The sequence below is a fragment of the Melospiza melodia genome, chromosome 22 (assembly GCF_035770615.1).
Source record: "Melospiza melodia melodia isolate bMelMel2 chromosome 22, bMelMel2.pri, whole genome shotgun sequence".
Classification (NCBI taxonomy): domain Eukaryota; kingdom Metazoa; phylum Chordata; class Aves; order Passeriformes; family Passerellidae; genus Melospiza; species Melospiza melodia.
The window spans coordinates 8,256,526-8,283,390 of record NC_086215.1 but is presented as its reverse complement, the minus strand read 5'-3'; the positions used below and the strand labels follow the sequence as shown (position 1 = coordinate 8,283,390).

At 54.1% G+C, this 26,865-nt stretch overlaps 1 protein-coding gene across 1 annotated transcript; it reads left to right on the top strand.

Annotated features, from left to right (window-relative positions):
- The first annotated feature begins 3,165 nt into the window (after positions 1-3,165).
- Positions 3,166-26,865, top strand: LOC134428328 (uncharacterized). Its single transcript, XM_063175002.1, has 4 exons — positions 3,166-3,327; positions 23,192-23,425; positions 23,732-23,868; positions 26,072-26,865. Exons 1-4 carry the CDS (start codon positions 3,166-3,168, stop codon positions 26,343-26,345), a joined length of 807 nt encoding a protein of 268 aa, XP_063031072.1. The 3' UTR covers positions 26,346-26,865.

Here is a 26,865-nt window from a genome sequence, read left to right as displayed (position 1 = left end):
TCAGAGAGCATGATGCCCTCCAGGGAGTCCAGTTTCAACATCAAGCCAGGACACACCTCTAAGAGGGACCAGTCTGGGTCCAGTTCAGCTGAGGAGACACAAACCATCCAACGTGCTGGGCTAAGAGTGAACCTTACCTATCCCCTGACAGGGACGAGTCTGGGTGCAGCTCAGCTGAGGAGACACAAACTATCCAATGTTCTGGGCCAGGAGTGAACCTTACCTATTCCCTGACAGGGACCAGTCTGGGTCCAGCTCAGCTGAGGAGACATGAGCCATCCAACGTGCTGGGCTAAGAGTGAACCTTACCTATTCCCTGACAGGGACCAGTCTGGGTGCAGCTCAGCTGAGGAGACACAAACCATCCAACCTGCTGGGCTAGGAGTGAACCTTACCTATCTCACCCAAAACACCCTGCTCACTGCCCAGCTCTGCCTTCCATGCCCTGCTCCCACATGGACCTGGCTCTCCAGGGGCTCCCTCCTGCAAGGAGCAAGGCAGGAGGAGGGAAAATATGAAAACTATGGGCCTGGTGTTCCATTTCCAGAGGCCACCGTGAGCCACCGATCCAGACTGGGAGTGGCCCGGCTCGACGCCTGCAGCCACAGGAAGAGGATCCTCAGCGGGGCCGTTCCCTCTCCCCGGAGCATCCCCCGGCCCCTCTCCCACGCATTCCCTGGCGAGCTGCCCGGCCCCGCTCCTGCCTGCCTGCACAGAGTGGTTAACGCAGCAGGAGGGCCAGGTGGCTCAGGTGTGCGTGCCAAGCAGCTCCCGGCTCACCTGCAGAGACTTGTCGAGGGGAAGACGCATCTGCCCTTTCTTGTCTGGCTTCAGTCTGCCTGGGGAAAAGGGAGAAAAGGGACTGGGGAAGGGTAAACACGGCTTAAGCAGCTGCAAGTCCCAGCAACCAAAGGGCTCAGCAGGTGATTCAGAGAGCTGGGGGCCTGCAGACACCCTGTTCTCTGCCTCCCACCGATATCTCCGGTGGTGGCAGCAGCCTGGGAATTGCTGGCAGGAATGTGCTGGCTGCCAGGGCTGCAGAGTCCATCCAGCAAAGTCAGGACAGGGAGGCTGAGCTGCAGGGTCTGGGGTAAATCGCTGCTTCTTGCTCTGCTTCACCACCTCCCAAAGGACCCAAGAGAAGCAAGAGAGTACGGGCAGGTCCTATAGCAGAGTATCCAGTGCTGCTGCAGACACTGATGAACCCTTGGGAGCACCTATGGTGTTGTCCCTGTGGAAACACCCAAGTCAGAGCTGACCCCTTCTGCATCCAGCCCAGGCTTTGCACAGCCTCAGACAGAAAGGCTCAGGATATTGGGTATTGTTCCTCATCCAGAGAAGAAGGAGCCTTTTCACCTACAACCACCTCACTGAGGAAACATCCCCAACCTTGCCTGGGACCCAGGAATCTGCCCTATCAGTCCAGAATATTCTGCCTGGGTAAATCATTGTCAGCCCAGCAAGGAGCCCCAGTGTAGGTCAGGAATGTGAGTGGTGATGTGGACACGTGGAGGAGGTGAGGGGAAAGGGCTGGACAGTTTTGAGGGCAGTGGCTCCCTTGAAACTAGGCCACAGCTCAGAAGAAGTCATGTAACATCTCCCCAGGCACTGCTGCCTCTCCCCTTTGTGAGGAGCTGGGCTGGCCCTGTATGAGGAGGAGACTTGCCACCCCTGCAGTCTGAAGAGCCACTGGCCCCACTCACAAGGTGGGCAGGGCCAGACAGTGTGTTCTGGGGACAGCAGAAATCCCCAGTGCAAATCCAGGAGAGCCACTCAACTCATATTCCATCCTTTCTCCACCCACAAGACACCCTGGTGCACAAGGCAGGGTGCAGTTGCCTGGCATTACAGGCATCTTTTTTCAGCTTGCCAGACTTGGAAACAGCCAGAACTCTGCAAATCCTTCCCCTGCCTGCCTCCCCTCTCCTCTCTGACTCAGGGACAGCCACAACCCATTGCAACCCCTTCCCTGAGAGAGCAGCAGTGCTGGGAGCTGCCCCGGGGAGACGGGAGAGCCAGTCTGACTGGCTCAGGGCTCACCGAGAGCTCCCTGGGCGAGCAGCCTTCCTCCTCTGGGAAACACAGGGAGACCTGTGCTCCCAGTTACCTCACAAGCAGGTCAGGGCGAGAGCCCTTCATTGCCCAAGCCTTTGGTTTAATTATTTTCATTCCTGTCCCCACACCCTGCCCATAAGAGCCGGGATGGAGATGCCTATTAGAGCACGCGTGTTTCGGAGGCGCTGCCCTGTCTGACGGCTGTTCCGAGCAGGCAAAGTGGCCAAGCCAGAAAGAAAAGGTTTTGCAAGTGCAGCCTGTGAGGCTGAACCCAATTTGGTGGGCCCAGTGAGTATTTGGGGCAGGCTAGATGAAATGATGGGGCAAGGGCAGGAGCTGATTGCTGATGTAAACACACAACCGGGTTTGCAGCCTTGCACACCAGTGCTCACATCCATCAGCAGGACACCAGGGTGGCCACAGCAGCAAGGCTGCCAAAAAACTCCCAATTATTCCCAAGTGCCATCAACACCACATGTGGTGAGGGCTAAACATGCCTTGAACTTTTAGCCTAACCAACAGAAGAGGAATATATAGACACAGGGAGGAAACTTGTGTGTGTAGGAAGGAAAATATCAAGATAAAAAACCCTTAAAGAATTAAATAAGATGAAAGAAGGACTGGGAGAAAACAAATATGGGTAGAATAGTCAGGCTCTGGCAGCAGTTAAAACTTCCATGTGTTTAGATTCCCGAATCGATGGTTAGAGATGCTACAACAAATGTCACCTTCATGCGAGCACCAGAACTGCAATTTTCTCATCATCCTTTTTATTTTTTCCCTCCCCCTCTCTGTGTTGGAGCCTGTTTGGAGGACAGCCTGTTGGGGGCAACCCCTATACCCAGCAGGCACAGGGTTTTTTTCCTGGGCTCCCTCTCTCCTCCTCTTTGTCGCTCCTGCACGCTCCCTGTCAAGTTTCTGGCTGATCCAGAGGGAGACGTCGGTCCTGCCAGCTCCAGCATCCAACTGCTCTTCCCGGGCCCGGGAGCTGCAGTAACCATAGAAACTGCATCCAACGCGCAGGCTCCGCTGGGGGGGCCGATAGGATGCTCAGACACATGCACAGACAGGTAGGGACCAGCCAAGGCTTCCCCAAACCACCTCCAAACGATGCCCAGGTCAGGGAGAGGGGCGAGGCGGAGGGAGGATGAGGTTTTTCTCCCTGAAGCCCCGCCGGGGGGCTCGGAGCAGGGTCGGGAGGGGTTTGGTCCCCGGGCTGAGGCGGCCGCAGAGCTGACGGTGCATTTTACGGCGCGCGGGGAGATCGGTGAGGTAATTGGGAGGATTCTGTTGCAAAGCTTTGTCTTGGTCTGCCCTGCATTTTATCTGCAGACTGGATGGGTACCCAGGGCTCCCGCTGGCCCGAGAAGTAATCAGTCATTAATCCTTCGGTCCTTTTTGCACCGTGAATATAAACAGGCCAAATCCTATCCCCGGCTGTGCTGCAGAGAGGCTTTATGTTGATGGCTCTGGCAGCAACACACATGCCTCCAAGGGCAAGATTTGGACCAGCACAGTTAGTTAATGAGCTGATCCAAACATTGCATTAATTTTACACCCTTCCCAACGCAGATATAACCCCACAACTAGCAGCACAACTCAAAGTGGGCTCGAGCCATAAGCACCCCTTCAGCCACCTCACGTGGAGTCCTTAAATCCATGCACGGCTCCAAAGAGGCGCGATTTTCGGAGTCACTGGGCACAGCAGATGCTCAGTGTCTATCAGAGCCAGACAGAATCCATTTCAGTCTCACGAAAGCAGATCCGAGGGGGTCTGGTGAAGGAGGATGGGGAAGCAATGTCTGCAGACACCCATGTGCACCCCGTGGGACAGAAGGTGGCTGTGGCAGCCACACAGGAACCTGGGACTAGCAACCAGGATGGCAGATGGAGATGGCAACCATAAAATGAGGACAGGGCAGTGGCTTCACCAGATGTTGACATCTCATCCCTCTCACTGACCACAATCTATGGCTTTTGGGAGCACCACAACCTCACCATGAGGCTTTTCTTCTCTCTGCCCCTTGGGTCCATATCCCAGCCATCATGGCAGTCATGACCATCTTGCTCTTGCACCAGGACAGAAGTGCCTGGCTTGCAAGAAAGCATAAGCACCTACGGGAAGATGTGGGGTGGGGACAAAAATACCGTCAGTCCTGCCTTTTTAACACCAAAAAACAAATAAAAATAAGGTCACACAACTGCCAGGCTCCCTCCTTCCTTCCCCCTCTCCCAGCCATAAATACTCCACAAAATCCCCACATGCAAACAAGCCGTGGCCTCCAGACAAAGAGGCCCAGCCTCTGAATGGCCACCAGGTGCCTATTTTGGGCTGCAGCTCGGCTGGAGAGGAACAAGCGGGCTCAGCTGTCCTCCCTGTCCGCAGCCCACAGCCGGGCCGGCCAGGCCTCACCCCCAGCTCCAGCCCCTCAATGGCCCCATTGTTCAGGGCTGGAGCTCAGCTGCCATGGCCAGGGCAGCCCGTCTGGCTCCCTGACATCCGGCAGGGGACAGGGCCCGTGGTGGGCCAGGGCCCTCCAGCACAGCCAGGGGGGATGTCAGCCCCTGCCTGAGGAGCCCCACAGCCCCCCACAAAGGGGAGGGAGAAGGGGTTGTGTCCTGGCAAGGCACAGATGAGTTGGGGTCCCTTCCCTCACAAGGGCTGTCAGGGTGAGACACGTCTCCCATTTCCTTGCATAGCTTTTGGAGGCTTTTTTGGGAGAAGAAGAGGGAATTGTGATATAATGAGACACATAGAAATCAAGCTTTCCTCTCCCACCCCAGAGGCATGGCTTGAATCTCCCCACTTTTCTGGCCAGTTCCCCTCATCTTACTCCCCCGTGCCAAACTGGGGGTGAAAATCCCACAGGCAGCTCTCATCTCCAAAACAGGCCAAGGGATCGCAGGGCAGGCACACACACACACACAGACCATTGGAGCAGGGGCTGGCGTCAGGGCAGACACACTTGAGCAGATCCCAGATCTGTAGGAGATAGCGGCGCTCACGGAGCCTCCCCGCAGCTCGGCACCCTGCCAGCCTGGCTCTGCCCAAAATCAGAGCCCTCAGGCTACAGCGTGGAGTGGCTCCAGCACCCTCCGCCCAACCCTTCGAGGACTCTGCTTGACAAACAGACACCTCCACCAGGAGCTGAAATTTTCCAAAAGGAAGGATTGTGTCGATGTTTCTTTTAAAACTCCCAGCAGTTTCCTCCTGAAAGATGCAAGCAAAGGGCTGAAATAAAACCTTCCTTGTGCAGCGTGAAGGCAGCATCCTCAGCAAGCTCCAAACACCACACAAGGGAAAATGCTAGAGACAACAGAAGCCCAAAAAGCAGCCCAAGGCATTTCTACACCCACAGGTGTTCTTTCTGGGCCAGAAGGGGTGAAAATGCCTTGGGAGCAGCAGTGGGACATTGCTTTTAACACCCACATGCCACACAAGGGACTGTGTCCTCCACTGTGTCACATCACAGTGTGTCACTCTGTCCCTGTTGCAGAATCCCACCCAGGGCCAGCCATACAATTTAACCACAGGAGCCAGGAGGATCCTTTATCAATACCTGCACAGCCCAAAGATACCCACATCCAAGATATCCCCATGAACCTCCTGAGGCAGCTCCATGGAGCAGCACCATCACGTACTGGTTGAACTGGCAGGCGATGCCTATCGATACACGACGTGCCTTCTCTCTGCACAGCTCATTTCTCTCTCCTGAATGAGAAAAGCTTTCCTGGCAGCACCGGTAGCCCACGCTCAAGAACAGCTTGCTGTCTGTGCTTGGAGCAGTGAAGTCGCAGAGCAGCCCAGCCCAGGCCAGCCCAGCATTGCTGACTGCTTCAGACAGCACTCCTGGCGTTTAAAGAGCTCTGTCCTGGTGCAAGGCTGGGCAGATCTGAGCAGGGACAGTAAAGCAAAGGGTGGTTGGGATTCTCCCTCAAAAATATCCCCTCATGGGGGTAGGGAGATCCAGTCTGTGCTGATTTATTGCAGGAGATACAATTTAAACCAAATCCCTCTCACAGTAATTCTACAGCTTTTCAAATGAAGTATCTGCAACTCTCATGCTGTCCACATGGACTGTCTCAAAGGATCCCAGATGAAGAATGTAGGCAAGCAGTGCCCAAGATCAGCTACAGCTGACACCTGGCTCCCCAAAACAAGAGAGAAAGGCAGTAGGTGACTCTTCTTCACAGCATGTCCCCAGACCAGACTTGGAGAAGACAACCCATCTCCATGGCACCATGAAGGCTGCACAGTCCTCTCCCTCCCACCATGCTCTTCGTGCAACATCAGACAGTCTTTTCACAACCAAACTCCCCTTTGTAAGAGTCACAGTGAGGGATTAAAAGAAAAAGCAAAGCAAAAAATCTAACTGGACCATGTATTTCACAGGCTTTCCTTGTACAATTTCTCTCACATTGGCCTGATACCGCCTTGTGCCACACAGGCCCTTCAGCATCTTTCATGAAGGTCATTTAGCAATTGTTTTTTTCCCCTGTATTGATCTCTCTGCCAGTAACCCACCTCTCAGCTCCCAAAAGAAGATCTAGCAAAACAGCCAGAAGCTGCTGAAGACCTGGAAGAGCCCTTCAATGGGTCTTGCAAATTCCTGAGATGCTTCTGTTAAAGAAGTGTTGTAGGCTGTGTTTCCCCAAGCCCTGCTGGAGACAAAGGCAGCAGAGCATACTCCTGCCAAAACTCCTCTGCTTGCCCCTTTCCCTGTAAATGCCCTCTCAGGCCATCCCAGAAGGGTTTCACTTGCTGTTGCTGTATCCAAGCATTCAGGAAACAGAGCTTTAGTGGCAGAGAGCAGGATGATGCTATTTATGTATCTTCTTCAAGTAGGATTGCCCAAATAGCCTGGAAGCAACATCACCTCCAGCAGCCAGTTGGACCCAGCGATAACCCCATGCCAGATCTCTGCTCCGACAGCTCCAGAAGATGATTCACCAAAGAGATATTCAAGCTGGGATCTCCCCATCCGGAGGGAATACCCAGTGATCTGATCTCTCACACACTATATTTTACTCAGCATTTAACATTGGCAAAACACTTGATAGGACCCAGAGGGATTTCTGCATCTGCTGATCCGCTGCCTCTTCTCTGCGTTCCTCTCCAAGTTTTCATTGTTGCCTTGAATTTGACTTCAAGCCTGTTTCTTTTATGGTGTGACGCTGATACAATCACAACATATCTTCCCAGAACTTTTAAACCTACTGACCCACTTCCAGCCAAGTCTGTCAGGGCAGGTGCAGACCTCAGAGATAACATTCCTGCAGCCACAGAGAGCAGTCGTGGGATGGGCTGGGGCTCAAACTCAGCTTAGACATCACATAACACACACACAGAGTGGGACACTACAGGTTTTATCCCCCAAACACAGGGAAACAAAACAGGCTTCAGAATTAGACCTTGTGTTTTTCAGGCTTCAGAATCAGACCTTGTGATTTAAAACCTAACTGCTAGACAAAGCCAGAGGGATTTAAAACCTAACTGCCATCCAAAGACTTTCATCCACAAGGCCAGAAGTGAGGTGAGACCCCAGGATTCAGGTGACAGTGGAGGGGCTGTTTCTGAGCTGGCCACATTGCAGTAGCCACCCCTCTCCCAGCAGAGCAGCTGTGCACAGGTGGCAGAGATGATGCTGCAATCACTGTAGACACATACCCCACACCCAGAGTACCTCACCCCTGTCCTGTTCCCCACCACACAGCTCCCCAGGACCCACCAAATGAAAAACAACCAAGAACCCCAGTAAAGGAGCCACAGGTGCAGCACAGGAGAGATCAGGGATGTTGCAAACATCTCATGTTCCTGCAAGAGCAGGGCACAATTCCCTGAGCATCCTGGGAAAGGATCATAGCCCCTGCTACAGAGCAGGTTTCCTGCCAGCATAGGCAGATTCAGCATGAAAAAGCTCAAGTCTCAGGACAACCACCCCACAAATTGGCATCCTGGAGATTTAACATCCCTGAGGAGCACTGTATTGGGTTGGCATGGTGAGGGGTGGCTTCCCTGAGAAGCTGCTGGAAGCTTCACCTACCTCCAACAAAGCCTGTGCCAGACAGCTCCTAGACAGGCCCACAAAGCAGCACCTCTGGGATAACACAGCAAAAATGGGGGGGAAAATCCAGCAAAACACCCAGAGCAACTGCTGCCAAAGAGAAGAATGAGAATATGTGAGAAAAACAGCTTTGCAGACCCCAAGGTCAGTGAAGAAGCAGGAGGAGATGCTCCAGACACCAGAGCTGAGATTCCCCTGAATCCTGTGGTACAGACCATGGTGAGGCAGCTGTGCCTCTGCAACTCATGAAGGTCCATGGGGGTTCAGAGATGCACCTGCAGCCAGTAGGGAGCCCCATGCCAGAGCAGGGGGATGCCTGAAGGAGGCTGTGAGCCCATGGGAAGTCCATGCTGGAGCAGGCTCCTGGCAGGATTTGCTGCTCCATAGAGAGAGGAGCCCATGTGGGAACAGATTTGATAGCAGGACTTGTGACCCCAAGGAAGGGACCCACAATGCAGGGGGAAGACTTGTCCCAGGGGGAAGACTTGCATTGGAGGAGTTCATGGAGAGCTCTCCTCACAGCTGAGCAGGGGAAGAGTGTAAGGAGTCCTCCCTGTGAGGAGGAAACAGGCAGAGACAGCTTGTGATGCACTGACTGCAGTTCCCTTTTCCTGTCCCCTTATACTGCTGGGGGGGAAGAGGTAAATTATTTGGGAGTGAAGTTAAGCCCAGGGAAAAGGGAGGGGTAGGGGGAAAGGGTTTTAAGATTTAGTTTTTACTTCTCATTATCCTACTCTGATTTGATGGGTGATAAATTAAACTAATTTCCCTAAGTCAAGTCTGTTTTACCCATGACAGTAAATGGTGAGTGATGTCTCCCTGCCCTTATTTCACCCCATGAGCCCAAAGTTGTATTTTCTCCACCCTGCCCAACTGAGGATGGCAGTGAGAGTGGCTTTGGTGCACACCTGGCAGCCAGTCAGGGTCAACCCACCACAATCAGCATCCTGTTACATCCTGCCTCTTCCTGTGCCCAATCTCATCACTTACAGCAGAAAAGGTTCCATGTGCATGCTTGATACACCAAGGACTGTGTAAATAAATCCTTTCCTGCAGGAAGCATGCAGAAGCCTGGAAATGTGGGCTTAACAATGCAAGATCACCCCAAATTTCTCTCCCTCTTTATCTTCTGCAGCCATTATCCTGCATGCCAGCCCTGCTTTAACTCCCACACAGCCCCGTGCTGGATCTCTGGAGGGACGATGCCTGACCCATATCCCACCCCAGGTACCATCTTTGCCACCAGTCCCTTACTGGACACCCTGTTCATTAGGGATGGGCTATGAGGCCACAGCTCACAGCCTTGTCCAGCTGGCTGCCCAATTTACTCTGCCTGCCCCAGCTCAGGGACAGAATCTATGTCAGACGATCTGAAGTTATTATCTGATTAGCCTGTTTGATATTGCAGTGCCTGATTCAATCCCCATTGAAATCAAAGGCCCCTTGATCTCAACAGGCACTAAATCAAGCCCTGGCTCCCTCCAGCAGAACACAACCATCCTGTCTTCCCTGGTTACTCCAGAAGCCCAGGCCACTGCTGCATAATTAGAGGGCACAATGCTGAGTTTAACCCAGTGCACCAACATGACTTTTCTTATCAGCTGTGAATTTCCCCTTGCTTTGGACTTCGTTCCAGAGGAGTTAAGTGCTATTAAAAGCTTCTGTAACCATAGAATCATAGAATCATCTAGGTTGGAAAAGACCTGTAAGATCATCAAGTCCAACCATTAACCACTCACATCTGAGGATCTCCAAGCACTGCAGAGACACCAGCCAGTTATGTTAGCAGCTCTCCTAGGAGAGTTTGAGCAGCTTTTAATACAAGGCAGAAATGGAAGCACTGGGAGATTAAATTGGTTCTATCCCTGAATGTCCCTGGGCTCAGTTACCATCTTACTTTCAGAGCAGAAGCAAGTCAGAAGGAACTACCCCAAGTCACAGGGCTGCAAAGAGAGCAGGAACCTGGCCCGTTGCACACAAGCTGCAATTTGAGATGCTATTTATTTTTCTTTTGCTCATTCAGTAGCAGAGCTGCCTGTGTTAGCAGCCACGTCAGTTCTTGGCTCCACAGGGCCCAGCTAAAAGACAAAGCAGCAAAGGGAAGAGGAAAGTGGAAAGTGCTCCATACTGTAAACAAGCCAGGGATCATTTCTGGGGAGCTGGCACCTGTCCCTGATGTATTCTGGAGCAAAAGGGGACACAAGGTCCCAGCCTTGCCACCCTCTGGAGACATGTTCCTCAGTTCAGCCTTTTGCAAAACAAATGTGAGGCAGCAGGAAGACATCCACCTGTATCTGGCTCCATGTCAATGAGCCTTGGAGTCTGTCTGATCCCAGAAACCCCAAAAAGTGGCAAAAGAGTAGGAAAAGGAGACTCAGAGCTCATCTCCAACAACATTATCTTGTCCCCATCTTCTAAAATGTCCTGGAACAGGGGCTGTAACAGCTCAGGAATGAATGCTCCCGCCTCCAGCACAAGAGATTCACCATGTGCTGCTCCAGCAACAGCCAAGACAGTAAAAAATGTTACACGAACAAGGAGAGAGGGATGGGGCTGGGCAGCAAGCAGGATACACCCTCCCTCACTAGAACAATCACTTCCTGTTCCACTCTGCCAAGAGCAGGAAAATCCCTTCCATAAATAAAACAAACAAACAAATAAAATGAAATCCTGAGTTTGGGGAAAAGGAGAAAAATCCAGTGCTAAACCAAAACAGCACGTTTCTGGCCCTGCCAGTTGGCAGCAGGGCTAAGCAGCAGGAGCAGCAAGCAGTGGAGTTCACAGCAATGAGCACTGGGAGCTGTGGGGAGGGTGGTTTATTGGCCAAAAAGTGGCTTTATAAAAATGGATCTTTAAATATTTGCTCTGACGTTTCTTGAGTCCCATCTGCTGTGGTGGTTAAATACTCACAGCCCTCACATGTGTCCAGATCCTGCAGCAATTTGGGGAGAGGGACAGCACCAATTCCCAGCCCAGATCTCCAAGCACAACGCTGACATTTCCATGCAAACCCAGCCCCTTCCTACCTGAGCTGTAGAAGAAACAGATGTGGAAAACAATAACTCCTTTCCCACCTCTCAAAGGGAAATGATAACACCAAGTTGGCCAAAATCCTCAGATCTGCTCATTTTGGTGATGATGGAAACATCACTTTCTAAACCAGCTAGTCCGGAATAAAGAGTCGGGGGTGGCAAATTGAGCAGGCACCATCATCAGAGGCAACTCTGCTGTCTGTCCTAGGGGTCTGCAGCCTGGACACAGACTCTCCAGACCATCTCTGGCCACTCCTGGCCCTGGACCAGCCTGAACACCAAAGAGCAGCAGGGAAAAGTGGTTCTCACATAGCAGATCTGGCACAACCAGCGTCTCAACCAACTTTCTATATGGCTAAAAAAAAACATGACTCCTTAGCAAAGGCTTTTGCCTGGGTTTTCCACCCCCATTCTTCATCCCTTTCTGTGTTCATGAACTCTGCTCCTCCCAGTCCAGAGACCTTCCCAGTGCTTTCAGAAAAGCAGCAGCTGCCAGCATTAGAGAGTCCTAGGATGTCCTTTCTCACTCCTGCATGGAATTGTGGGGTGACCAAAGGCATTCTTTCACAGTGCCCCACAGCTCTTCCCATCCAAGGACAGCATTCAGGGCTGGGAGCAGGTGCCTGATCAACCCTTGTGGGGTTTCAGCCTGGACAGAAGTGTTGCTTCAATGCCTGGAGCAGGCAGGCAGTGCAGGCAGGACATCACAGTGACCTCCCAGGAACAGCTCAGCACCACTCGGGGAGCAAAGGAACGTGATTCAGGCAAAATTTCTTGCTCAGAATTGGCCTGAGCCTGCCCACGTCCAGCTTCTTTTGTAAGCTGAAATCACAGGGTTCCTGGAGCTCCTTCACTCTAGGAGAGCAAGCAGCTGCAGCAAGCTGGATTCCTGACCACACTGCTGTAGGGCCTTCATTTCCCACCAACTGCCTGTGTCAGGCTGAGAAATGCTGGATGAGCTTCCCCACACAGCCCCCAGCCCCACCTGCACTGACCTGCAGAGCCCACCCCAGCACCAAACACACTCCTTCACTTAGCAAGAGCCTGAAGGTGCACCCACAGCTCAGGGAAGCAGCATTCAGGCTGCTTCATTTTCTGTTTTCCTCCTCCTCTGGCTCTTTGCTGAGGCACGAGAGCCTTTTCTGCACCCCGTGCTGCCGAGCAGCCTCCACCTCCCCGGCTCCACGAGCCTTTCCTCTCCCTGCCCTTGCACTGCATCTGCTGAGCAGCTCAGAAGCAGCCTGCATGAAAGGTACTGACAAAATAAAGTTGGATTGTACTGCATTATTGAAAAAGTGACCTCCAGTGGTCAATAAAGCCTTTGCCCACCGTTTCCAGGCAGCGGTGCCTGTTGTCAGGCTCTGCCGCGGTTCAGCAGGACGGCGGCTCCTCTCTCCCGGTCCCGGCTCCCACGGGTGCCTCGTTAAAACTCCGACTCTGCACTTTGGTAACGAGGAGCTCAAAGCACTTTAATGCACGGATGCAATCATGAATGCAAACAGGCTGCAGGCAAGAGAGCAGTGTAAGAGCAGGCTGTTCCCCAGCCCTGCAGCGAGTGGCTTTAGGCGAACGCACAGGGGCTGATAAGGGAAGTTGGCAGAAGGCACAGTTCTAGGATGAGGCGTTTCTCGGTTTTGCTGCAAACCCTCAGCCACACTCTGTGGGGAGAGGGTTTCAAGGGACTCAATTCCCTGTGTCTCAGCAGTGCTGAGCTCAGCACCTGAACCAGGAGGAGGCTGATGGACCTCATGCAGGTGGCACACAGGTTCCCCTCCAAGATGCCCTCTGCTGTGCTGCAGCATTCCCACTCCTTTCACATTTGATTTTTATGAACAACTGCACAAACAGCTTCCTCCCTCCCTCCCCTACCCCAGCTACAGAAGGCAGCAGGGTCCTGCCACATTTATTTTAACCTTTTGGTGGAATGGTTACCTCCCTCCTCACTGTGTGGTTCACAGACCCAGAATTGAGAGAGGGGAATTGCTGTTCCCCTTAGGAGCACCCCAGCTCTCTCCTCTGGCTCTGCTCACATGGTTCTTGCAGCCAGCAACTGGTACATGGCATCCCTTCCATGAGGGCAGGAGCAAGCAGCTCCAGCTGAAATAGTGATTTCAGTGCTCTCTCCAGACTTTGGCATCTGGCATAGCTGTGGAGCCAAGGGCAAGACACCTTCAGGCACAGCCAGGCAGTTGTTCTGTTGTGAGCACATTGCAAATCCCTTGAGGAGAAGTGGACCATGACATTTGGTGGGCTAAAAACGTTAGTCTGCAACAAGAGGGGATGGGCCAGGAAAAAGGGAAGAAGATGGGACCCAAGCCTTTGGGATGGCAGTACAGCCAAGCCCCTCTCCTCTGGCCATGGATGTGTGGGCTCACCTCATCAAGTAGAGACCTCATACAAAGCTTGGCATGGTCCTGACACCATTGTCACAGGCAATGCCCCTGCTATTTGCCCTCCTGAGGCATAGAATACATCAGCAGCTCCTTGCAGGAGCTGAAAGTATTACAAATGAAATGTCTCTGAGCTTAACCTTATGGGGCCGTCACAGAAAGGGTGGCTGTTCTGAGCTGCTGTGGGCTCCCACTGGGACATGTCACACCAACTGGTCACAAACCCCCTCTGCCACTTGCTGTTGGCATGGGGTCACTCCTGGAAAGCAGCTCTGGCACCCCTCCCACCCCACAGGAAGAGGTAAAGGTGTTGGGAACTGGAATTTCACTTGTCTTTTTACACAGTGCTGAAGTACAAGCTGAAGTACCAACTCTCACTTTACACAGGTGCAGGCATTGCTCAGGGCTCCAGTGAGGTCCAGCAGATCCTCCAGGACCCATCTGGTCATACTCAGGCTCACAAAACATTCATTTCTCTCCAGAGAGATGAGCACACACCATGTGAGTCAAGCCTGGGTTTGGGGATGCCAAAGGCAGCCACATTCAACCTCCTAAAGCTTTGACTTCAAACCAAAAGCTGAGGCATACAGCTGGGTGGAGATGAGGGATGGGGTGGGATCCTGATGCTGCTTTTGCAGGTCTCATTTGGAGCTGCACCAGCACAACCTTCCATAAATGGCATCATACCCAACCTTTGTCCACAGCTCCATCCCTGGCAGATCAAGTCTATCAGGTGAATCTCTGCCCAAGTCACAGCTTTGCAGCTTCAGGCTTTAGAAGTTTTAAATAATAATAAGTCGTAGCCTTGCATCTCAGATCAAGCTCCCTTTTGGATCATCCAAGCCCCAGCTGGGAGTGTTAAACCAGACAGGCAGGACCAGAAAACATTCCCATCCTACCTCTGCAAAGAGCAGCCTCCACTCCACACCCTTCCAGTCTGCCCCTGGGGTATCTGTCTGACAGGTGGAGCGAGGCCTTTGTTGTTGAAGGCAGCCTAATCCTGCAGCCCTTCCATCAGTGGGGCCAGATCCCAGCTCTCTTGATTCCCCCAAAGCTGGACAGACCCTTCTTGATTCCTCCAAGCTTGGGATGCAGCTGGGAAGGGAGGGTGGCTGCAAGGGCCAAGAGAGGGGACACAGGTCAGGGCCATCACACACTGCCAGGATGCAATAGCTCTTTCCTTCCTTCTGCTTCCCTCCTGCCTCTGCAAACCCCTCTCAGCATCACAGGGAGAGCGAGGCTCAACCCAACACAGGGCTGCAGCAGGGCTGTACCTGCACATGCTGGTGAGTCAGAGCTGGCCAGATAGACACGCACCAAGCCCTCCCCCACAGCCCCTTCAGCTCCAGCCTCCTTGACATGCCCTCACCAGCAGTTTAAAGAGGGTTTCCCCCCTCCACCCCCTTTTTCTTTTCTGCTCTTTTTTGTCTTCAGTCCTCCTGGTGGGTGGGGAAAATCCCGGGTGTCAAACTTCAAAAGGGAAGCCTGAGTTCACATCGCATTCAGGTCCAATGCGCTGCCTCACCACGGGCTGCTGCCCGCGCCCACAGCCGGGGCTGGCACAGGATGGAGCACGCTGCTGCCTCCCCTCCCGAGCACAGGGGATGTCTGTTTGCTGTCCATGGCTGCTGCACCAGCTGAGGCACAGGGGAGAGGAGGGTTTGGATGTGGAGCACTGCTTGGGGGGGGTCACAGGGCTGGGACTCAGCCCCCTGCCAACAAGCCCACCCTAAAAAGCAGCGTTCTTGGAATTCATCTCTGTAGGAAGGACACCTTACCTTCTCCCTGCTCAGCACCACACCCCTGACAGGAGCTTTGTGGCCCATGAGATATCTTGGTGGCACAGAACAGCCCTAGGACTCCTCACAGCAAATATTTTGCTTGAATTTCACTCTTGGTCCAGTTGATTTTTGCCAAAGGCTGTGCCCACCGACAGACTAGCCAGACCAAGGAAGAAACAGATCACAGACCAGCAGCACAGGGGCAGAAGATGTGCTCCATGTTGCACAGGAGGCACAAGGAGGCAGCCTGTGCTCTGCAAGGGCTTGGGCAGGGATGAAGGCTGGACAAAGCCTCCCACTCCAAACCTGCTGTGCTGTGCAGAGCTCAGGTGCTCTTTGCACCCTGCACAGCCAACTTGGGGCAACAGAGCCACCAGCCTCAGCCTTGTGTTGGTCCCACACACAGCAGCCCTGGTCCACACAAGCCAGCACCTCTGCATCTCCTGCTTTCCAGATTGCCAGAGCAGGGCAGTTTGGACCTGGTGCTTTCATAACAAACCTATTTTCTTTCCTTCAGTCACCTGCAACAAAGGAAACCAGGCACACAGACAGTCAAAGGAGATGTAGCATCTCTTTGATTTTCTATTGTATTCCTGAATAGTAAGTGAAAGCCTATTCACAGTTGATTTGGTTCTGTTTTCGGTAGCATGAGACCTCAGCTCATGGGGAGATGAGCTCTCCCACAGAAGAGCTGCCAGGAGCCAGTCTTGCAGAGTTAGGAGCCAGGCTCTCAGGTCCTGAGAAGTGAGTCAGAAACCCAACACAGAGCAGAAAAGGAGGATGCTCAGTGCACAAGAGCCCAGACCTGTCTGCTTACACCACGAGCCCCAGTCAGGGATTGGAAACAGCTTCACTCCCTGCCAGGAGCAGAGAGAAATGTCAGAGCAGCATTTTGTTGGAAGGGGATGAGCAGGAGCGTGGGAGGATGTGTGGATGCTCCCTCCCCAGAGAAAAGGACACAGTTTTCAGTGAGAAAAAGCTGTGCCATTGAGGATGGGAAGCACTGGACAGGGAGTGCTGCAGCCTCTGCTGGTGCCCAGGATACATCAGGGCAGCTCTGACACCCAGGCTGACCTGCAGAATCCCTGGCAGCCCAGCTCTGCCAGCCACCACCTCACAAGTGTACACACCATGATTTCAGTCCCAGTCTCCTCAGCATTGTTTGCATGCAGTGTCCTCAGCCATGGCACCAGCACTGCCTGGGGAGGGCTCTTACCCCACCTCCTCTCTGGGCACACAAGCTCCCAAGCACCTGTATGGAGCACAGGACCAAATCCTGGAGTAAACAGGACACCAGCTACCAAAAGCCCTGAATAATGATTTCTGTACACAGAGCCAGCAATGCAGTTGGGGACACACATCCACTGTGTATACCTGCTGTCAAAACACCTCCTGCAGGCTCAGTTCCACCAAGATGTTCACCTCCAGCAAGGTGCTCATCCCCACCAGCCTACAGAGACAGCTGGGCACAGAGAAACAAGCAGCCTCACTTTCCCACACAGCCCAGGCTGCCCAGAAAACATTCAACCTGTGTCTAACATGTGAAAAACATTTATTTGAGTGCATTTTTCCTCCGTCCCCCTCCAGGTAAGCAGGGACCTCTGAAAATCCCCCCCATGCAGATGTGGAGAGGATGCTTTGAGCAGTACCCTGTTGCAGTGGAGAGGATGCTTTGAGTGCCCTGTTGCAGTGGAACACAGCCCTGCTCCAGGATTGCTGGCACAAACCTTGATTTTAAGAAAGTGCTGATGTTGGACAGGGCATAAGAGAAGGAACAGCCTTGCAAGTGAGGCCTTCCCAAGGAGACAGAGGGCAGGAGGTCCCCAGCATCTTGCCAGGGCTGACCCCACAAAACCCTTCAGCCCCCACAGTGCCCTTCTGAAGGGGCTTTCCCTGCAGGACACTGGCAGGGGGCCAGGAGCTGAGGGAAGGGGGATGCTGTTCCTCCAGCCTGTGAGCCAAGAGGGATGCACGTGATGAGGTGTTGGCTTGGATTTCCAAGCCCTGAGAGAGCACCAGCTGCTCCTGCCCATCCCTTTCCTCCCAAAGAGGGCCACAGATCAGGTTTCTGGGCTGCCACATCCAGGTGAGTCCCCACAGACCTGGCCAATGCCCCCTTCTCTCAGCCATTCCACAGAGATGCCAGATGAGCCCTTCAGCAGGGGACTACTGGAGCATCCCTGCCAGCTCCAGCTGACACGTGGGCAAGGGAAGACTGCTCCTCACCTCCCACCAGCCTGGAGGATGCAAGAGGTGTGCTGGGCAGGGACTCACCCCAGCAGAAACCAGATCTGGGCCGCTCCAGAACCAAAAATAACCTGCCAGCTGCCCAGGAAGAGAGGAGAGCCAAGCGCACACAGATCACGCACATGTCAGCAGGGGAGTCATCTGCAGCCATCTTCAGGGATAACAGAGGGGAGCATGGGGTTGGTGCAATCCAATGCAGAACAGCAGCCCTGAACAGCCCCCAGGCTCTTCTGGGGCAGCAAAGCAAGCAGACAGCCAATACCCCCAGGGTCCTGTCCTCCATCTGGGGAAGAGCTGCCATGCCTGGGTCCTAGGAGCTGCAGAGAGCCCCAGTGCAGCTGTGCCAAGGAGGGGAGACCCCTGCTCAGCCCCTCCTGTCCTCCCCAAGAGGCAGCAGCAGCAGCCAGAGCAGCTGGGAGCCCAGAGAACTTGCAAACTCATCCTGGCTAGAAGGGTGTTCTCCCACCTGCCATCACTCCAGCAGCAGTCACCCAGAAAGGCTCTCCCACCTGAGCAGGGGTGAGCAGTGCTTGGAGAGGGCTGGAGAAGCTGGAAAGAGAATCTGAATGTGCAAAACAGAGCAAGGAGGAGCATCCCATGCCAGTCTCCTGCCAGAGGCTCTTGGTGCAGACACACCTTCTGATTTTGAGGAGCAGCCAGAGCTCTGATCCTCACAGCTTAGGGAAGAGGGGAAGATAGAGCCTTTTGTCCCTTGGCATAGCTGAGATGGGACAGAGAACCCAGAGGTGCCTTTGAGATGAAGGAAGGCAGTCAGACTTCATAAACAACAGCCCTCTGAGCAGACCCAGTTTTTTGGGTCTGTTTTTGCTATTCCCATTATTACACACGAATCACCATTTGCTATTTTACATGTTTTTCCTACTCCCATTATTACACACCAATCACTACCAGAGCTGAGGAACAGGGTTGGGCTGAAGTAGAAAAGCAGCAGATAACTTTTCTCCATCAACCCATACTTCAAGGAGTATTTTTTTCTCCTGGTCATTTCCAAATCTTCTATTTTTCTTACTTCTTCCTGCCCCCAAGGCACTCACAACTTGATGTTTCTGAACCTGTCACCTCAGAGTGATTCAACACCTACCTCCAAAGCCCAGCAAGGAGCAGAAAGGAACAGAAATTCCCAGTGCAAATCACCGAGCACCTCAACTTGCTCAGCCTCCTGAAGGCACCAGCACTGCTCATCTCCAAGCACTGTTGCCACAGCCCAGGGGAGGGCATTCCCAGGGCACACCTCATGGAAAAGCTCGATAAAATGGGGCCAAGCCCTCAGCAGGTACAAGCTGACCTCATGGGGAATGCAGGAATGTTTCCAAGCAGATTTGGGAGGGAAGCTGGCATGAATAACACAAAGGTGCAGTGCTGCAGGATGCCAGTGTTTGCATTCATGCCACCTCCCAGGGCTGTGCACGGGATCAAGGCTGCTCCCACTTTTTCTGAGCCAGCTCCTCTGGGCAGGAGGAGACAAACATGAGCTCCAAGCTCCTGGAGCTGCAGTCTTCCCTTCTCCAGTGGTGGGAGAAGAAAACAACATCAAGCAAGTTTTGGGCTGTCACTCCCTGGCACCTTGGCAGTGCTGCCCATGCCAGCACAGCCCTCTCCCATCACTGTGGCTGGAGAGGGAGAACAAGTGGCTGTGATTCCCAGCCTGGGGTAACAGTGGCTGGGGAAGGATGAAGCCAGTTCCTCTCCATTTCCCAGCTCTGGGGCACTGCACCAGCCAGCAGGGAACATCTCCTTCCTGCTCTCCCAGCTCCTTGTGCAACAAGGACTGGGTGAAACCCCTGCACAGGGCTGCCACTTCCATGGGAAAAGCTCATGTGGGCAGGGTGGAAGAGGAAGCCCTGGCACCTCACAGCTTCATTGTCATCTCCCTGGAATTGTTTGTGCAGAGCTGCTCTGTCCAGATCTTCCTGCCTCTTGCTTGAAGGAGGAAGGCACCAGCCCATCTCCCATACCCAGACTTTGTTGGCTCTGCTTCATCAAGAGAACTTCCATCTCTCTGGTAGCCATCACTAAGTCTTCTAGACCAGAGGGTTTAGCACCCAGCACTGCCCACTCTGCCCACCAATCTTCCTGCTCTGGAGAAAACCCTTTAGCTCTTCTTTCCAGTCTGGGTGGCCAAAACACTAACCAGGGTGTTTTAAGATCTCCCTGTCCTTACCCTCAGCATGCCAAAGTGCTAACTCAGACACACGAAGAAAGCAGGAGCTCCACACCGATGATCTGCACCATCTAAAAGCCTTTTATTTCATTTTGCTTGCTCTCTCATTTTAAGCTAGCCGCCAATACCTTGGGAAACACAGGCTAGAGAGACTTAGGATTTATTTTTGAGAGCTTAACATCCATTATGCTCTTAAAAAATTTATGCCCTTAAGCATCTCCACAGTGGCTGCTGAACACCCATTAAAAAAATTTCATCCATTGCTTAAGCCTGACAAGTCTCACCTTCAAGAGATACCCGTAAAGACCTGACAAGACAACTCAGCTTGAGCCCTGGGCTCTTAAGACCTGACCATACCACAAACAGCCCTGGGAAAGACATTATCCCCCAAGAGAGCAAGGCACCAGAGGTGAGGTTTATATCCCAGAGCAACCACGATGCGCTGACTTTGCCGCAGACGACCGTGGCAGGACAGCTTGATGTGTCAGTTGGAAATGCAATTAACTTCGATGTGCAGAGGGATAAGGGAAGAACTGAGGTTCCTATGGATGCAGTTGCTTGGTTCTTAATTCCTCTAGCAACGCCAGCCTAGCGATGTTATCCACGTCTCGTTCCTACCCTTGCCAGAGTCAAAGTTCCCTTCAGCCTTGGGGATGCCTGTGCGCATGGGAAAGTGTCACAGTGTAAAAAGTGCCACTGCACCCAGGAGCTGTTTGCAAACAGCTTCACCTCCAAGACCCCCAGTCCACAGTTCTTGCTGCCTCCTCCAGCAGCTGCATTTCACCCTTTGGGGCTTCTGCTCCAACGTCAGACAGGAAGGGTCCAGGCTCAGCCTTAGTCTGAGCATGACTGTGTCAGAAGCAATCAGGTCAGGGGGTGTGGAGGGGTGCACACCTCAGCAGCCTCAGAGCAGGGCTCCTTACAGGCACCTGCTGCAACACAACCATCACAATGCGTTAGGCAGCTGTAAGGCTGCTGGTACGAGGCTCCCACATGGCAGGCAAGGGATGAAAAGCAGAAAGGAATAAGCAACAGAGCTAAGACAGGCCTGTAGGAGAGCTTTCCTGTGCCCTTCCCCACCAGAGATCCTCAGCAGGTCTCTGTGGAGCCCATAATTTCCCCCAAATGCTGTATCAGGGTTCACACAGCCCTGGAGGCAGGTTCCCTGCTGGGCCAGGCACAGCACACACATGTACAGGAGGTGTTTGGCAGCACTGCAGCACCAAGGAGGACAGGGAGTGAGGGACTGGACCAGGTTCAGCCCAGTATAGAGCACCCAGCACCTCACCTAGCCCCTGAACAGACTCTGGAGAGCAGCCAGGCACAGCATGAGGTGTTAGACAGCCCCTACCATTTTCCCTGCATCCCATAGGATCCTCATTGTTCACAGTTCACTATAAAGCTTGCGCTGGTGCTTCCACAGACTGCTGTGAACTGGCACCACCAGCAAGGGCAGGACCCTTTATGGCTCCTTGTCTCAGCATCCCTGAGGCAACAGGCTGGCTGCATCCACAGCACAGCAGCACCATGGGCTCCCTGCAGCCCAGGCTCCTTGAGGGATGCAGCAGCTCACCACAGGCAGCCTCTCCCACTCCACTGTTTCCTTTTGCACAGAAAATGATGTGATACAGACTGCTGCAGCCCAGAAGGTCTTTCTGCTGCCCTCAGTGTGTCCAAGATGTCACAGCTGCATGGGTTGTGCTCCAGCACCCAACCACACGAGTCTCTGCACACAGGGCAGCCAGGGCCAGGCACAGCAGAGCTCTCCAGATACAAGCTCTGATAGGCTTCAGCCCTTCTGCTCCCATCATGTCACTCATGCACCAGGAGCTATCTGCACCTCAGGGAAGAGTTCCTCTGCTCTGGGTATGATTTTCACCCAGACAACTGCAAAACCAAACAAGACCAGCAGCTCTGCCCACTGCCAGCCATGCCAGACCAGGCACCAGGCTGGAAGCATTTTGGACACTATCCTGAACTCATAGCACACACCAGTTAGAGCCCAGTTCCAGGCAGCAGCAGTGTTCCCAATGCTCTTTCCAACACCCACACTCATGAAGGAAGAAGGATCAAGTACAGCCCCTGAGCAGGCAAACACCCAGGCTGTGAGGAGGCTGAGCTGCACCCAGAAGCCCAGGAGCAAAAGGCTCAGCCAAGAACCCTGGGCTCATCTCTGCCACCCAAGCCCTCTCCTTGCCTTCATGCTGGTGACAACCCACGTGTGAACCCCAGTGTGTGACCTGGGAAGCAAAGGCAGGCCCAGAGCATCACCCAGCTCAGCTGGCAGCTCCCTGCAGCACCACAGCCCCCCCACACCAGCTGCCTTTGGGTGGTTATTCCTGCTTTTCCAGTCAGCAAGGCTCCCGTGCTGTGCTCCACCGGCCTCTCTCAGCACATTCACCTCCAGAGAGGTTTCATCCCCCTCTGCCGAGGCTCAGGGGGGCATGGAGGCAATGAGCACCGGCACAGGGAAGCAGGGACAAAGCAGCTGAAAGCAGCCAGCGCCAAGCTGCATCTGCCCAGCGTCACTGGGGCAGATGTTTCACAGGCATCCCCACCACCATCCCAGGACGGGGTCACCCACCCAGCTGTGGCTCCCAGCACACACCCCAGCAGCCCCGGCTGCCCCCCAGCAGGCGGGAGCTGCTCGGGGCTGGATGCTCCGCAGCCATCTCCCTCCAGGTTTGCACAAGCTGTCTAGAGGTAGCTGCTGGCGAGGGGCCAGGCAAGCCGCGGTGGCTTTGATGTGGGTGTCTGCTGGGCGCATGCCAGGGCCAGGCCAGGGCGTTTAGCTGGAGGCACCGGGTGCTAGACTGAATTATGCCGGAGGGAGGAAGAAATCTCCAGGTCACGGCTGTGCCACAGCGGCATGAGAAATCTGCCGCGCTGCCCACGTTGTCGCTACTCCACTCTTCCCTCCAGAGCTCTTTATCTGCGGCGACCACGAGCGGGGATGTCTCCCCTGCAAGGAAACAGATTTTCCGTGCCATGAAGAGCGCTGGGGGGTTCGGCACTCTCACCCCGGCAGCTCCGGACTCCCGGCCGGAGGGTGCCGGGAGGAGGATGCTGTGGCGGGGATGCAGGAGCAGAGCGGCGCAGCGCACGGCGGGCGGGCCCGGCTGGCGATGCCCAGCGCCGAAGGAGTTACTGAGAGCGGGAGATGTCGTTAATAAGGGAGGCCACGCGAGTGATTTTTATCTTTAAAAAGCCCACAGCCCGGGTTGCGCGGCTCCGCTAGGGAGCTCGCTCGGGCACAGCCACTGCTCCTTTAAGGTATATAACAACAAAGTGGGTGAACACGCTGGCTCCTCCCCGAGCCGGCACATTCCCTCCGGGTCCCCCCGCCCCAGCCACGAGTGGCAGCGGGGACCCCCACGCCAGGCCCCGGACTACCAGTCCCGGCACGCCCCGGGGGTTTGCTCCCTGCCGGGGATTGTAGTTCTGCCGCCGTCTGTCCGTCCGTCCGTCCGCGGGGCGCCGTGAGGCCGCGCTGCTCCCGGCCGGAGGGGCTCTGCTCGGGAGAGGCTGGAGCTTCCATGACAGACGAGCAGCCATTAACCCTTTCGGAGCCCCCACTCCTGGAGTCGATTTCAGCGGGGAAGGGGATCCCCACTGGGACCCCACCACGCTTGTGGCCAAAGTGCCATTGAGCGCCCCAGCGTTCATTCCCCAGGTGAGCCACAGCTCCAACTTTACTGCAGTTTTTACCCCAGCAGATTTGGCAGATTTTACCCTCCCTACAGATTCGGCTCGGTTCGGTTGCCCTCAATGCCGAGCCCTGGGCCGGTGGTGTCACTGGAGATGAGCAGTGCCCATCACAGCAGTCACCCAAGGGTCCCCTGCACCAGACACTGCCTGTGCGGTAAGGCAGGCCCTGCCCTACTCTGATGAGTATCTAGAAACCACGGGGCAGGGGAGATGGGAGGGGAAACGGGCAGGATCAGCCCCAGATCTCAGGTGCCCATCTCCACCCTCCCAGAACCTGCAGCAGGTGATGCCCAGCCTCCTCCGAGCTGCTGCTCGCCTCGCCAGCAGGGAGCACGATTACAAATCCCACTCGGTGCCCAGCAAGTCCCGTCCTGCTCCACCCAGGACAGACGGGAACAGGATTTGCAGGTAAGAACCCTCATTCATGCTGGTGTTGGAGACAGACTTCCCAGTCTGGGTGAGGACTGTGCTCCAGCACAGCCTCATTTACAGCTGCAGCTCGGGGTCAGACCAAGTCCAGGGATCAACTCTTGGCTGCACAGCAATAAAGGCTGCAGGGTATCTGACCTGGCAATTAAAACAAGGTCTCTATCAGATACCACAGCCCAGCAAACAGCACTGGTTGCCCAGGGCGCCTCATGGCTCCAAGGAGTGATGCTTTGGGGCAGCAGCAGCAGAACCCCAAGCAGCTTCAGAGGGAGTCCCCTGTGTGGCTTTCTCTCCCACAGAGTCAGAGGAGCTCTTAGGATTCCACATGACCCAGGAGAAGGGTGAGCACCACCTCTATCAGGGAGATTTTTTAATGAGCTCCTTGGCTGGCAGGACTCAAGGGAGCACCCAGTCCAAGGTGTGAAATGCTCACAGGAAGGAGTAGACCCCAACTTCATCCCCTCTTCCCAAAAGGGCAGCTCCTGAGCTTGCCACACACCATTATCTTGCAGCTTTAGCATCCTGCAATGGTTTTGCAGGAAATCAATGGCCTCCAAATGCCAGAAACAAGGAGACAAGGCCCCAACAGCAACCAGCACAGCTGGACAGGTCTGTTAGAGACATGGGGAAGTGCCTGTGCCAGGAGCTTTACAATGCTGCCCCTGGAGAGCATCACACAAGCAGCTCTGGGCATGAGATGAGCCACACAAATCACACCAAGACCAACCAGGACACTGCAGCCTCTCCATGAACACCCACAGCTCTGCTTACACCATCAGCAGCTCATTCCCCTCCTCAGCTCTAGCAAGGAACAGATCTGCTGCTGCAGTTTGACCTGTGGGCACAGCAAGCCATCAGTGGGCTAAAATACATCAGCACAGACAGAAACTCCCTTCTCCTTTGTGTCACATCACACTGCCAGCATTTTCCCCCTTGCAGCAGGGTAAGCAGAGCCCATTCAGCAGAGGATGAGCAGTAGGATCCTGGCAGCAGCAACCTCCTCAATTCCACCCTTCCAGGATAAGTCAAAAGAAGAATTATACAATTCCCATCCAAGAGACCTCCCAACACTCCAGTAGGCACCAGGAGAGTTTGTAAGCACCACGTGGGACACAGGTGCTTGGTCACACAGCAGCAAAAGGCCATGAAGCAATGGCAGGGAACCTTGCAGAAGCACCCATACCCTGCACAGTGGTTCCCAGGAACACAAGAAATGAGCTGGTGAATTTAGGTAGGAGTAGACCAAATCAAAATACTGAGCATGTCGTCATGCCCAGTGCCACGGTGGTGCTTGGGAGGCATTATACAGCTCCCTACCTAAAAGCATGGAGAAAAGATAATTAAATGGATGCTTTTTCAGTATGGTTTCAGTCCCCTTTTCTCCAGGATTTTATACAAAGTATTTGACTGTGATACCAAAGCTGAGAGAAAGAGCTAACAGCTACAACAGCGAGGTGACAGCCCTACCCACAGCCTGCTCAATCAATACAGATGGATGCACCTCTCCAAGGGCTGCTGGCTTTGGGGGCTGACGTGCCCCATTCCCCACAGGCGGCAGCAGAACCTGTGGGTCTGCCCTACAAGTCCCCCCAAGATGGGGAGCAGCCTGGGGAGCCAGGCAACCTTAAGCTTGCCCAGCACAGAGGAGAAAGTGGCAGAAGCCAGCCCTGCTCCAAGAGCTCAGCCTGAAAACCTTGTTCTGGCTTGTTTTCCCACTAGCTTTGGGTGCCTGACTTGTAATAAGTAAGCCTGAAAAGCAGGCTCCTTTTCAGACATGCCAGGCACTTGCAGCTCCAGCTCATAGACGCATCTCCAGGGAGTCAAGTTCCAGGTGCACCCAAAAAAAGTCATGTTTCAGCCAATACCCAAAGGCCTCTGTTTCCTTGTCTGAGAAAAGCTGGGCAGTGCCCAGGCCCAGGACTCCGAGGCTCAAGGGGAAATTGCTTTATAGCAGCCAGTCTAATTGCACTGAAATTATGAGATCAAGCAGTAAATTCACGTCTGTGTTCGTTGCTCTGGGTGGCAAAGCTGCACTGGCAAGTGCCTGATCTCCAATCGCTGCAAATTCACGTTTCATTGGAAAGGGAAGGAGGGGGTTAATGAAGGAGAGCATTGCCAGTTGGAAGTGCTACCTAAAAAGGGTTTCTCCTACTAGCTGAAGCAAAATGGTTTCTCTTGCCAGCTTGTTTACTCTGCAGCTGAGAGCAGCGGACCGCCAGGTTTTGCTGCTGGATCCTGCTGCAGGATCGACGGCTGTGAAACCAGCCCTGGCACCAGGACATCAGCCAGGCTGGCCCAGGTGTGCTGCAGCTGCACCATCCCCAGCCCAGAGCAGCCCCACGGAGCCCACATCACAGGCACTCCCCAGGACCAGCATCATCCACACCAGAAAATGTGCAGCTCGGTGCTTCAGAGAGCAAATCCTGGGCCCACCCTTTTCTCCTTTGGGGCAATAATGGTCCTCACCATGTAAAGGCCAGGTAAAAGCTGGAAATACATTTAATGGTTATACATGAACTGTCCATTGCATCAGTAGGGTCCTTAGGGGCCTCGCCCATGGAAAGGGCACCCAAACCCCAACACCAGGGAATAGGGATGCTGGACAGGACACACAGGTTTTCCCGAGAAAGGCAAGCACCAAACCCATCCTGCCCCACCTTGCTGCTTCAGAGCCAGAAAATGGACAGGACTCGTTATCCTCTTTAGAAAAGCAGAGCTTGCAATCGTGTGCCAAGACAGGTATCAGCCAGATTCCTGTCTCTGGGAGATTTTGGAGTCCACAGGCCAAACTGAAGCAGCGTGGCTCTTGCAGTGCGCAGCCCGTCCCAGCTCCAGGATTAAAACCACCGTGTCTGCAAACAAAACATTGGCACCTGCCAGGAGAGCCAGCTGGGGAGGAGAGCCAGCCTGCAGCTGCTGCTGCCCTGCCGGCCACAGCACGGTGCCCAGCAGCCAAGCGCCAGGATCAGGCCCACG

Excerpts from the sequence above, each read along its gene's own strand:
- LOC134428328 (XM_063175002.1), top strand. The coding sequence starts at position 3,166 with ATGCCCAGGTCAGGGAGAGGGGCGAGGCGGAGGGAGGATGAGGTTTTT. Across the intron at positions 3,328-23,191 it reads CGCGCGGGGAGATCGGTGAG|TTCTGCCGCCGTCTGTCCGT; the intron begins GTAATTGGGAGG and ends CGGGGATTGTAG. Across the intron at positions 23,426-23,731 it reads CCCCAGCGTTCATTCCCCAG|AACCTGCAGCAGGTGATGCC; the intron begins GTGAGCCACAGC and ends CCACCCTCCCAG.